The sequence below is a fragment of the Balaenoptera acutorostrata genome, chromosome 9, assembly GCF_949987535.1.
Source record: "Balaenoptera acutorostrata chromosome 9, mBalAcu1.1, whole genome shotgun sequence".
Taxonomy (NCBI): Eukaryota; Metazoa; Chordata; class Mammalia; order Artiodactyla; family Balaenopteridae; genus Balaenoptera; species Balaenoptera acutorostrata.
The window spans coordinates 29152200-29164860 of NC_080072.1; the positions used below are offsets into that span (position 1 = coordinate 29152200).

General features: G+C 41.1%; 1 protein-coding gene across 6 annotated transcripts in view; it reads left to right on the top strand.

Annotated features, from left to right (window-relative positions):
* The window catches only part of MPPED2 (metallophosphoesterase domain containing 2), a 174572-nt gene extending 162276 nt beyond the window's left edge, over positions 1 to 12296 (top strand). For all 6 annotated transcript variants that reach the window (XM_057553650.1, XM_057553647.1, XM_057553649.1 and 3 more), the window contains 3 exons: positions 4727 to 4842; positions 8174 to 8287; positions 10905 to 12296. In XM_057553650.1, the coding sequence (XP_057409633.1) occupies positions 4727 to 4842; positions 8174 to 8287; positions 10905 to 11023 (349 nt within the window). In that variant the 3' untranslated portion in view covers positions 11024 to 12296. The remainder of the gene's footprint in view (positions 1 to 4726; positions 4843 to 8173; positions 8288 to 10904) is intronic.
* The last annotated feature ends 365 nt before the right edge of the window (positions 12297 to 12661 follow it).

Sequence of the window (12661 nt, forward strand, 5' to 3'; positions counted from 1 at the left end):
CGTATGGATTAGCCCTGTTTACTTTATGTATGTGAGAGCCAAAACCAAAACTGGGCTGGAAGGTTTTAGTTCAGCATTGTGCAAAGAAAGAACACCGGCTTTGCAGCCAGCAGATCTGGGTTCAGATCTCGGTTCTGCCACTTACTAATCCTAGGAAAGTGAACAAATTACTTGATATCACTGATCTTCAGGCTTTTTATCTAAAAACAGAGCTGATAATACCTAGCCCAAGTATTGTTACGAGGAGTTAAATGTAATAGCCTATGTAAAACCAAACCCCTACGTAAAAACGTATCAGGGACTTCATAAATGTTCGTTTTCATATAACTTAACCTCTCTCTCATGCACATACAGGTTTGAGTCAAAAGAAAAGCCCAACATTTTCAAAGTTTACCCTTAACTTGGAAATGTCTGGGCTTTGTCACAGGCTTAACATTAACCAAAGAAAATTTAAGGGACCTCTAGACCATGGACCTGCCTTAATCTTTTACAGACCACTTGTAAAACTGAGCATTTCCTGGGGGAATAGGGCTGTGGGTTTCCAAGAGAAAATTCTATGAGGGAAAACTGGAAAGAGTGAAAAAAATAAGTCCCGTTCTTTGACTCTGGAAGCCCCTGGGATATCCTCGGGGTTCAGGGGCTGACCACCCTCAGACAGACGCTGGCAGTGAAATCAGAGCCCCTCATTGTACCAACTACTTGGGTGTGCTTGGGACTCTTTCAAACCCTTCTTTATTCACCATTCAGACAAGAACCATAGGCCCAGAAGCTTGTTTGCAAAATCTAGGAAAACAGATGTTTTTGCTTATTTTTCTCTCTCTCATGCCAGAATGCTCACTGAGTCTTCATTGGGTTCTGAACTTGCCTTTTTTTTTTTTTCTTTTTACTTTTAAAACAAATCTTGGAAGAGGGTTATTATTGTAAAGTAAAGGGGAAAGATGGGTATCCCAAACTGGGAAAACTCTATTTTAGAGTCTAATGAAAATGTTTAAGATCCTGCAGGCAGGGAGTCCTAGAAGGCAAGAGAGAGCAGGGTTGACTCATTAAGCTCTGAAAGGGTCTACGAGGCCCTTTGAAAGGGTCTACGAGGCATCACCCCCATACCCACGATGCCTGGTGCATCCCTGACAGACTGGGATAAGAAAGTGAGCACTGCCTTTTCCTCAGAGGAAACCAAAAGCATTGCACCTAGCTAAGCAAGACAGTGTGGCTGTGGAAGGGCTGTGTTGATTGAACACATGCTGTGTACCAGGTGAGACTCAGGCCACTCACAATCCCTGGATTTTATAACCAGCTCAGACAGTTTAGATACTGAATTAGTTTTCTATTGCTGCTGTAACAAATCACCACAAATTTAGTGGCATAAAACAACATATATTTATTTTTTATTGTATTTTTTAATTGAAGTTTAGTTGCTGTACAATATTATATATACAGGCATACAATATAGTGGTTCACAATTTTGGAAGGTTATATTCCATTTATAGTTATTATAAAATATTGGCTATATTCCCCATGTTGTACAATATATCCTTGTAGCTTATTTTAGACCTAATAGTTTGTATCTCTTACTCCCCTACCCCTATATTGCCCTTCCTTCCTTCCCTCTCTCCACTGGTAACCACTAGCTTGTTCTCTATATCTAGTGAGTCTGCTTATTTTTTGTTATATTCACTAGTTTGTTGTATTTTTTAGATTCCACATATAAGTGATATCACACAGTATTTGCCTTTCTCTGTCTGACTTATTTCACTTAGCATTAGACCCTCCGAGTCCATCCATGTTGCTGCAAATGGCAAAATTTTATTCTTTTTTATGGCTGTGTAGTATTCCATTGTGTATATATACCACATCTTCTTTATCCATTCATCTAAAACAACACATTTATTACTTCACAATCTGTTGGTCAGAAACCTGACATGGGTCTCACTGGGCTGAAATCCGGGTGTCAACAGGGCTGTGTTCCTTTCTGGAGGCTCTGTGGGAGCATTTGTTTTCTCTCCTTACCTTTTCCAGCTTCTTGACACTGCCCACATTCCTTGGCTTTATGCTCCTCTTCAAAGCCATCAACAGCAGGTTGAGTCCTTCTTACATTGCACCTCTTTAATTTCCTCTTCTACCTCCCTTCTCCACTTTTAGGGACCTTGTGGTTTCACTGGGTCCTCCTAGGTAATCCAGGATAATCTCCCTAATTTAAAGTCAGCTGATTAGCTCCCAAACAAACTTTTAATCCACCTTTGCCATGTAAGGTAATATATTTATAGGTTCCGGGAATTAGGATGTGGACATCTTGGGGGGTGGGTAATCATTGCCAATAGGTACATAGGTCGTTTCTACACTAAATACAGTAACTGTATATATTAGGACTCTTTCGGTTGCAAGAAACAGGATCTAACTCAAGCTAATAAGAAGAAAAGGATTTTGCTGGCTTATACACTTGGAAGAAAAATGTGATTGGCTTCAGGCACAGCTGGTTCCCCGTGTCCAACAAGGTCATCAAGGCACTCTGCTTCTTGGCTTGGCATTCTTTGTGGTGATTTGCTTCTCAAGCACAAGCTATCCGCATGGTGGCTGAGATAGCTCCCAGGCAGTAGCAGGCTTACGTAGTTCTCAAGATAGGAAAGAGAGAAAACTATGACTTCTCTTTAGGTAGCACCAACAAAATCCTGAGGATGACGCTCATTGGCCCAACTTGGGTCATATACACATCCCTAGACCAATCGCTGCTCACGGAGAGGCCATACATGCTTCATTCTGAGCAGGGATGAGTCAGCCTTACCAGAGCACATGTACTGAGTCGGGGAGGGAAAGGTACTCCATAAGAAATTCAAATGTTGTTACCAAAAGAAGGCGGAAAGAGCTGGCTAGGCAAAAACCGTTGGTGTGCACTTCAGCACCTTATGGCTGTATTATTCTAGTTCAGTGCTCATTTGGCTTCAAGCAATAAGACACTCAAACTTGAAAGAGTACAGAGGGGGCTCACTCAGGGCAAGTAGTGAGTTAATTCAGGTAGTATATAGGAAGGGGAATTGCATGGAGGTTAAGAATCTGGGTTTTGGAACCAAACTGCTTGGGTTTATGTCCAATTTATTGGCTGCATTTACTTGACCTCTCTGTACCTCATTTTCCTCATCTGTAAAATGTGGTTAATAATAGCACCCACCTCATGAGCTGGTTGTGAGGTTTCAGTGTGTCAATACAAATAAAGTACTTAGAATAGTACCTTGACATAGAGCAAACACTCGATAAATAATAACTTTAATAACGATTATTGTTGTTATATAGCTATTGTTATTACAAGTAAGCTTCCTGAGGATGGCTTAGGGACTTGGAAAGTGGTTAGGGACCAAGTCAGATACTTCCTTGGTTTCTCTTTTTCTAGCTGAGGCCACACAGTCTCTTATCTCTGGCACTTACTCTCTCAGGCACCTCAGTGGGAACTGCGGTTCTTACCTGTAAGGTGGATTTTCACATGGCTTTCAGGGGCCATCCTTTCACCTCTGACCTTGACTGTGCATGCCCACCACCAAATGAATGATGGTTACTGTTTCTGAGTGCAGAGTCTTGAAAGACACTGGTTAGTCTGGGCCATGATTGGCTTTAAATAATAATGCCCCCTGTTTGATTAGCTGTGACAGACCAGGTGCCCTTGTACACAGGGTTACCTCTCTCAGTAGGCGTGGAAGGGGCAGCTTAAGCTGAAGGGAAAAGTTGGGCTTAGCCAGAATATTGACCAACTTGTCTTTGACGTGTATGCCCTAGCAAATTGGAATTTTCCTCCAGGACAAAGAGAGTCGGTTTCAAAAAATAATGGTTACATCTAGATGTTTGGGAATAGGACAGCACTGGGCACTGTTTTGTTCTGATGTGATGTAGCCTGTAGTATTTGTAGAGAAAAATGGATCATTCTCCCGTTATTATAAATGGTAGAGACGTTTTCAGCTCCAGTTAGAAACGCTCACTGGATGGACAAAGACGCCATTCGTTTCTACGTAAAGCATCGATCTCAGAAACTTATTCCCGGAGCAGAAATTCCCGAGAGGGTGGAATGCTCACATTCACTGTCAGGTGATTGGATTCCAGAGTGAACAGGGGTGTCCCCAGAAATCTTCCCTTTGGTGACCAGAGGAAAGTTCCACTTTGGCTTTTTGTTCAGTGTCCCTTCTCACCTTTCAGAGACCCCCCGCCCCACCCTGCAATATTTTTTCAGCATTCTCAGTCCGGGATGTTCAGAACATCTCTATGTGTGGAGGTTTCTGCCTTCAGAGCACTTGTCCTTTTCCCCGAGGATTTCAGTAAGAATCTTTCTAGTGAAGCCATTCCACAGTGATGGGGAGGAAGAAGGAGGGCTGATGGAATTTCTTAGCCCTGAGGCACTACAGGAAGGATGGACATGCTTCGGATCTGGGCTGGGCATCTTTAGGAAGCACTGAGATTTGGGGGAAGACAAAGCATTGTTAAGATTTTGATAGAGGTCTGCTGGGAAAGTCTCCACTGTAAAGGCTCTTGTGCCTCTTTCTAGTTGAACAATTTGTAGGCTCCACACTTGCTTTCAAATGAATTGGTTTTGAAGCAGTCAACAAAAAAGCATCCTGCTGCCAGGGCCAACCATCAAAAAGAGAAAAGAGAGCAATGCAAACCGTGGGGGAATGTGCGAGAGAGAAACAGCGTAGAGCGGAAACGTGGCTCTGCTGGCCTGATACCATGTGCATTATCTCCCCCAAAGGACCCCGTGGTTTAATGGTTGGGGCTTTAACCTGCCCAGAGGTCAGTCTCTGCTGGACAAGTGGAACCTTATCCCCGAGGGCATCGACATACTCATGACACACGGACCTCCTCTCGGTAAGTGAAGCAAAGGTGTTCTTTCGTCATACGTGATGCCTTTTTTTTCCCCAAGCATAATGAGTAATGCTTCAGGGACATAATCATTTTTCTCAAAAAAAAAAAGTGAATACAAAAAGAAAAGTCAGTGTCTTTAAAGAAACCCAGTATGATCATTGAACTCAGCAGTTCTTCTGGGCTTACAGGTGTTCTTGAAATTAAATTTTTTGATTTAGTCAGGTCAGGGGAAATCAAATGAGTATAGAGCACCACAGTCTTTTGAGCTTGATAATTTATTTTAAGAACTATATTCACTTTGGAGTGAGGGAGGGGGATGGGGAATGGAAGGAAGACACAGACCTCCCAATCACAGGGCTTTTGAATGGTAATGAAATGATGGAAACTTTCATTCAAAGTAGTTCATTTTCCTTTTCCATGTAATAGTGGAACCTAGGAGATCTTTAAGTATAACATCGAGCTAATTATACAAGAAAAGAATCCTTTTTTTTTCTTTTTTTAGCTAAGGTGTTAAGTAAGGACTTACGTTGAATATTACTTTAAAAGATACTCATCTTATAGATACAGTGAACCTGCATCCAGGTTTAGATTGCCAATATGCTTCAAAGCTACCTTCAGTCACCCAGATTATAGGTCAGAAGATGATTGTTTGATTTATATAATAATCTTCTAATTATTCATGAGCTTGTTAGTGGTTTGGTTTAGCCACAGAACATTTTTCAAACAGGACTACCACCTTGATCTTCCCATCTACTGGGTGTCTATTACACCAGCAGGCTTCCTTGTCAAACTAAGGTATGCTCAGGCAATCCAGATGTTTCCCTTTTAGTAGGAGAGTTTTCTCTTTTAAAAAATTATATTAAAAACCACATAACATGAAATCTATCCTCTTAACAAACTGTTAAATGTACAGGGCTAGAAAAGTTTTCATGATCATCTTGCTTTGGAGAGAGGAGGAAAACAATACAAAAATAAATGATGTTCATCATTTTTTCCCTGTGGTTTGGGGTTACTATCCATGTCACTTCCCTCCTCTGTCGGCCTGAAAAATAAAAAATCTAACACGCATCCCCTAATGTGAATTTAATCTTTGTAGATATTTTCCCCTTCACGCCGCTTAGTGCTGCCTTCCTGCCCTTACAAGGGAAGTGCTCTGTGTTTCACAAAGAAACAACGGAAGGGAGGACCAGGGCATGAGCCACAGTGGCACATTTTCATGATGGGGGGTGGGAGGGAAGCAAGAGAAGGGAAGGCAGTTCTGTTACAGACAGGGAAATTGTACAGATTTGCACAAGATCAGCACTTCCTGACTTTTTTCAAAGCTTCAGAATCACCATCCCCATGCTCTTTCCCTACCCCATCCTACCTACTCCATACTTTACAAGATTATACTTATCAATAACCTTTATCAAGTCATGATTAATTAACTTCCCTATTTTGCAATCATTAGAGACTAACAAATCATTAAATTGCTGGCTAAATATTCTGCTCAGCATGAGTTACACAATGAGACCCTACAGAGACCACATCCCAGCCAACTTGATCCTTCCCCTGAGCAGCCTAGTTGGGTGCAGGCTTAATCCCCCTTAGGCTGTTTACTGTGAGGGACTTGGGCATCCTCAGCATAGAAACATTTACATACCTGAAGTATTATTTGTAATATAACTTTGAACAGAACAGTTCATTCACAGACTTCATCAAGTCATTAATTTTGGTACAAAAGCAAGTGGCAGTAACAGTAAGTCTGAATTCTAGCCCCCAAAGAATTCAGACATTCCAGGAACTCTTAATAGAGAGGCTACCATCCCTCTCTTTGTAGTAAAGATGGAGTAATCCAGAGAGTGGCTGTGCATATAGCAGAGTAAGATCTACATCACGGAGTTCCAAAATAAAATGTCAGGCAAAGTTTTCATAAGGTAATGTTGAACCTTAATCAGTGTAGTTATTGGGATTCTTGTGAACATTCTGGACTAGGAGGTAGGGGGTGGGTGTGGGGATTGGCCTTGAATTCTCTCCTGCTAAGGGAGCCATGGCACATGGGACTTCACTACTGTGGTACGAGCAAGACACTTTCTTAGGTGATTGCACGTGAAATGAGATGTTTTCCCTCTTCAAGAAAAACACATCCATGAGGGAATATGCCAATCACTGTGGATTAGAGATTTTTCCCTCTAATTAACAAAGTTTTGAAATCCCTGGTTGGATTTTTATAGGGCCCCTACTTGTATCTGATGTATTTCCCATATTTTCTGGCTACTCACCAGCCAACATGTCTTTACAGAGATGCTAAACCTTCATTTCTACCGTTTGCCAAACAAAGTGGAATAAGCTGGCCTGTCCCTTTCTGCCTGATCATTTCTGAATAGTAGAAATCAACTAATGGAGCTATGGAATGGGTTCCCACTGATTGTGATTTAGCCTTTTGTCCTATCTGCTTTCTTTATACCCCATCCCAATGAGGTGATTGGATTCCATTCCGGGACATAATCATTCAGATAGCTGACTTTTGCTATAACTGATGTCAGTTTCTATGGACTTTTTGCATTAGACTTAGAACTAAGTGGCTTTTGCATAAAGGTAGTCAATCAGCCCCAGCTTGCTGCATGCCACTACGGGGTCACCGTGGTTGCACTATTGTTAAAGAGGAGACTGGAGGAGGAACTTGGCATTCCCAAGCTTGGGTCATCAGGAACCAAGGGTTAAGAGTTGATGTGTCTAAAGAGAATAAGGTGGGACTTCCCTGGCAGTACAGTGGTTAAGACTCCGCGCTTCCACTGCAGGGGGTGTGGGTTCGAGTCCTGGTCGGGGAACTAAGATCCCACATGCCACATAGCTCAGCCAAAAATTTTAAAAATAAAAAGAAAATAAAGAGAGCAAGGTATCTTGTGGCCAGTTTACGTAGGAAGCCCTTCCTAGCCCTTCTTCTTTGAACCATCTTGAAGTAGACTGCTATAAGAGAGATACAATAAAAAAAAAAAAAGAGAAAGTAACTGAATTGAGAGAAAAAGAGAGCTTATGGGACTGTAGGGAATAAATGTCACTGGGCCCATGAAGAGTTGAAACCCAGGGCTGAATAAATCAAATCCCTTACAGAAAAAAAATGTTAATTAACAGGAAGAAAAAAAAAATGGGAAACCAAAAAAAAAATTCAAGAACCTAAAGAAGACAAAGTGACGAGTGAAAAGTTCCTTAAAAGCCATTGTGAGCATTAATGGAGAGGCTAGGATTACAGATCATGTAATAAACCTTCTGTGAGTTATGGCTTCCTGAAAGTCTAAATGAAACCTTACCTGGAGACAGAAAATTAAGAGTATTGATTGCATTTTACTCTTAGGTTTTCGAGACTGGGTTCCAAAGGAGCTTCAGAGAGTGGGCTGCGTGGAGCTTTTAAACACAGTCCAGAGGCGAGTCCGGCCCAAACTCCACGTGTTTGGTGGAATCCATGAAGGTAAGACCGGGAGAAAGGAGTTCACAACATGTTGGGTCATTATCCGTGATCTCATTCACAATGGGGACCTTAGTTACACCAGGAGTAATTGGCGTGGTGGTTTCCAAACTCTTTTTCCCAGTGGAACCCTTTCATGAGATGAAATCTTAGGAGAAACACATATATAAAGCTGCGAAGTGTTTTGTGTGGAGCTGCTCTCTTTTAAGCAGAGTGGAGAGTAAGAAACCACCTTTTGGAAAACCCAGCACTAACCCCAGACAATTTCTGGAATCTCAGGGCTCCAGTGAAGAATGTTAGATAACCACTGCTTGCAGAGAAGCCCTGAGGGAATAAAGGGCAGATTTTCTCTTTAAGAGCATCAGAAGAAATGGCCTGGATTTTAGACTAAATAACTTCCATGTCCTCTTCTACCTAAATATTGTGTTTCATATGGAATGCACACAAAGACCCAGGAAGACAAGACTTTGTCTAAAAAATAACTTCAGATGTGCAATGAAAGATACAGAACCGAAGTGACAGAACCCACACATTTGCAGGCAGAGATTTCCTTACTAATCTCAGAAAACCATTTCAGACTTCTCAGAAATCATCAGTGCTATAAGCTCGGGCTGAGGTTAAACAGCATAGTTAAATCTCCCCTAGGTGGGAACTGGTCCAGTTGCTGTTTTCTGCTTTCCCAGGTAATCTAGAATCAAGGTCACAGAACCGGAAAGCCTCACGGGAACCTTCAGGACTCTAGTTTTGTCTCTCCGGACTTTTTCAAACCAGGGGTAACTGGGCCTTGGGGCAGACCCAAGGCCTCTTTCAGCAGGCCTTAGGTTTTCTGGCCGTACCGGCCTCTCCTGGTTACAGACATTTGTGTGCAGTGGGTGTGTGTATGTAGGCAGCCTCCATATTCACTCGAGCCCCTGCTTACGGCTGTTCTCTGGAGTTATTTATGAACCTGCAACAGGTGAGGAGTTTAGGCCTGACACAGCAAAAAGTGAAGTTTGCTTTTCAAAGCCCTCAATCCAGTGGCTTCCTGGCTAGGCAGGTAATAAACAGCATATTGAAAATAATCCTACAGAAGCCAGAGAAAGTCCATCTTGCTCCAAGTCAGGCATGAGCTGAGTGGATGGAAAGCAGTGGCAGCGGGGGACGGCTCCCCAAGAGTGGATGTCATCCTGCCCTGACTTTAAGCCATACTCCCTGAAAAGGAGGGCACTTCTCTAAGGCATGATACGGGCTGGAGGGAGGGAATAGGATGGGAGATGGTGTCTAAACAACATTTCTGGGGAGCAGTTATCAGGTTTGAATTCCTGCATCGTGCCTATAAGTTTGCATTTCATCTTTTTTTTTTTAAAATCATTAATTAGCTTTAAACTAGCCAGACAATTGGGGAATTCCACTGAAGTCCCAAAATAATAAACTTGCTTAAAAGAGAGGAGATCATATTCAAATAAACTTTGTCTTGCTTTTATTCGCTTAAGACAGCTGAAGAGGGCAGAGAGAGGGCAAATACCAACCTCTTGATGGAGAGAGATAACAAGACTTTATGACCCCAGAACTAAACAGTACACATTTGAAATGCTTCTTTTCCTTTCTTAAGAAATTTTTCCGTTGACCCTCATTAAGCTCTCCACAGGCTTACTTGGAGAAATTTTAGCAAATGGAAGAAAAAAATCTTACCAGTTATTTCTATAAGTCCTGATAATTTTCTTTTTTCACAGACGTATTTTTCTGTGCCATAAGAGCCCGATACCAACATAGAATTACAAACTTAATTGCAGAGGCTGTAAGACAAAATAAGGTATCCAGGGAAATGTGCAAATTTGCAAACCTGCTAGAAACTTCAACATGTTAAAACTTATAAAAGGAATATACGTACCAAAGACCCAGAGAAACTTTCTTAGCTTTCTTCCAATAGGTCACAAGAGGTTTATACTGCTTATGGGAAGTGTTTTTGCTTGATCCAGTGTCCAGGTAAGCGTAGGAAGCAGTGTCCTATGGTGTCCAGATCACTTGGACATTTGATTACCTGATTCTTTTGAATGAAATGGAACTCAGCATTAAAGCCACACAATTCAAGTAAGATAAGGTCACTTATTGTTAACTTTCATTGAGGCAGTTTAGAGCTTATTTTATAGGTAAGGAAGCTAAGCATTCACCTCTCCCAACTTCCAGTGCAATACTCTTTCCCTTCTCACCTGTCCTGAAGCCCATTTGAGGTTTGGATGATGGATGTGTTTGCCCCGAGGGGTTTTGTATGTTACTCATTCTCTTCCCTGGAACTCAATAGTTAATACAAGGGCTTTGAAATGAAAATCATATTTTAAAAAGAGGAAAAAATGTTTTTTCTTTATTTTCACTAGTAAAGAAATCACAGCCTCTCCCCCAACAAATCTAGTGTTGAAATAAAGAAAAAAGAATCACTTTTCTTTGAAGTAGAGGATTCTCCCTTAAAAGAAAATAAAATCGGGAGGCAGCTTCTGAAAGCTGTAATACCTGGGGGATGCTCTACTGAATTTCATCTCACTGCCCACTGGCAAAGACTTTTTGTTTTCCTTGTCTGATGGCCCTGCACTGAGTCACTATCATTTGTATATTTTACACTAAGTGTGACACTCTATCTCCACAGGTTACGGCATTATGACCGACGGTTACACAACGTACATCAATGCCTCAACGTGTACAGTCAGCTTTCAACCGACCAACCCTCCAATTATATTTGACCTTCCAAACCCACAGGGTTCCTGAACCTCCAAATGCCCAATTGGAATGTGAGGGAAGGTCTAAAAACTGCCATTTTTCTAATTATAAACTTAGTTCTCTTCCTTGTTTATTTCCAGATCATGTGAGTTCTTTTTGTAAATTGCTGGAACACAAATGATGCTAGAGGTTGTGCTTCTTCTTTATTTTTTTTTTTTAAATGGGGCATCCATTTGGAATCAAAGGACCGTTGTGAATTTGTAAAATGACTTCTGTTTTCTCAAAGGCCACGCCATTGTAAATTGTTAGTGTTCGCCAAAGGACAGCCAAGCTTTCTTTTGAAAAGGTGACAAAAGTCTTATTTTAATATGCTTTAAGCTGGAAAAAAAAAAAAGAAAAAACAGTTAGGCAGTGTTTTAAAAACCACCCAGATTTGCACAACTGTTTAAGAGTATTGTCTGAAGTATTTTATTTTTTGATGTTTTGTTGTTGTTGTTGTTTTTCTTGGGAATGCTTCTTTTTTGCAGACGTGGCCCGGATTTAGAACAATCTTTTCAACAAAAGTAGGCGTGGAAAAGACTTCTCTTCAACACTGTCACTATAAAGAAAGCTGTGTCGAGGGAAGAAAACGGCCCTCTTTTAGAGGATGGCTTAGCTAGTGAGATCCATATCGTGGTTATACAAGGATTCATTGTATGTTTGTTTCTTTTAAATTATTTTAGCTTTAAAAATATGGAAATGGAATCTGTCAAGAGCCGGTATTTCATGTAGTAAAAAAAAAGAAAAAAGAGCGTGCAGACTCCTTTTCAATATGGGTTTATATATATAAATATTTTTTGTGTATTATGACTAAGTTAGGAGTTTAATATTGCCAAGGACAGTACAACTGTAAAGGGGTGCTTGAAGCAGGGCATCAGAAGTCCGAAGGAGCTGACACATTTTCTCAGAACTCAAGGTCTTAAAGAGCTTGAGTTACTTCTAGGTACAGTCGCAGGCGTGTATAGATTTAAATGGATGCAATGGAAGCTGACTAAAATAAGGCTTAGTTGTCCTTTATATTTAAATACCCTGAATCGTCTCCTTACTTCCTTCTCCCTACCCCACCCCCCATTTTGCACTGTGTGTCGATGCAATCTGCGCTAGCACAAAATATTGTCGCTAATAGTCATTTCTGTTTTCCCATTGTAAATGCTGTTGAGCTTTATTCTATTTTATGTTCTCTTGTTAATGAAATTTAGGAAAGCAGTTGTTTCTTTAAATTTATTGTGATATTCTATATCTAGCGGCCTTTATATGCAAATAAAATTGCAAGATTTTTAAATCCGTGCTGTTTGGAGGGTTGGCTGGCTGGGAGGATGACAGTTTAGTGCTGGGGAAAGAGGGATTTATTCATATGCAACATCAATACTCCCTTTCAGTGGAATCAGAATAAGTGACATTTTTTTTCTAATTTTCAATAAATTTTTATTACCCGCCATTCACGGGCTGGCAGGTAGATCGATAAGACACTCAGTGTACTCTTTCCTTCCATCACGCTGTCATCTATCTGGCTGTAGATTTCAGAGAGTGAAGATTTCATCTTTGGCCGTAGTAATTTCTACAGGAACAGAGGGACCGTGCAGTGGAGGCTGAAGATGCTATTGTGGACGTGTGTGTGGTAGTGAGAGGGTAAACCAGTGGGTCACA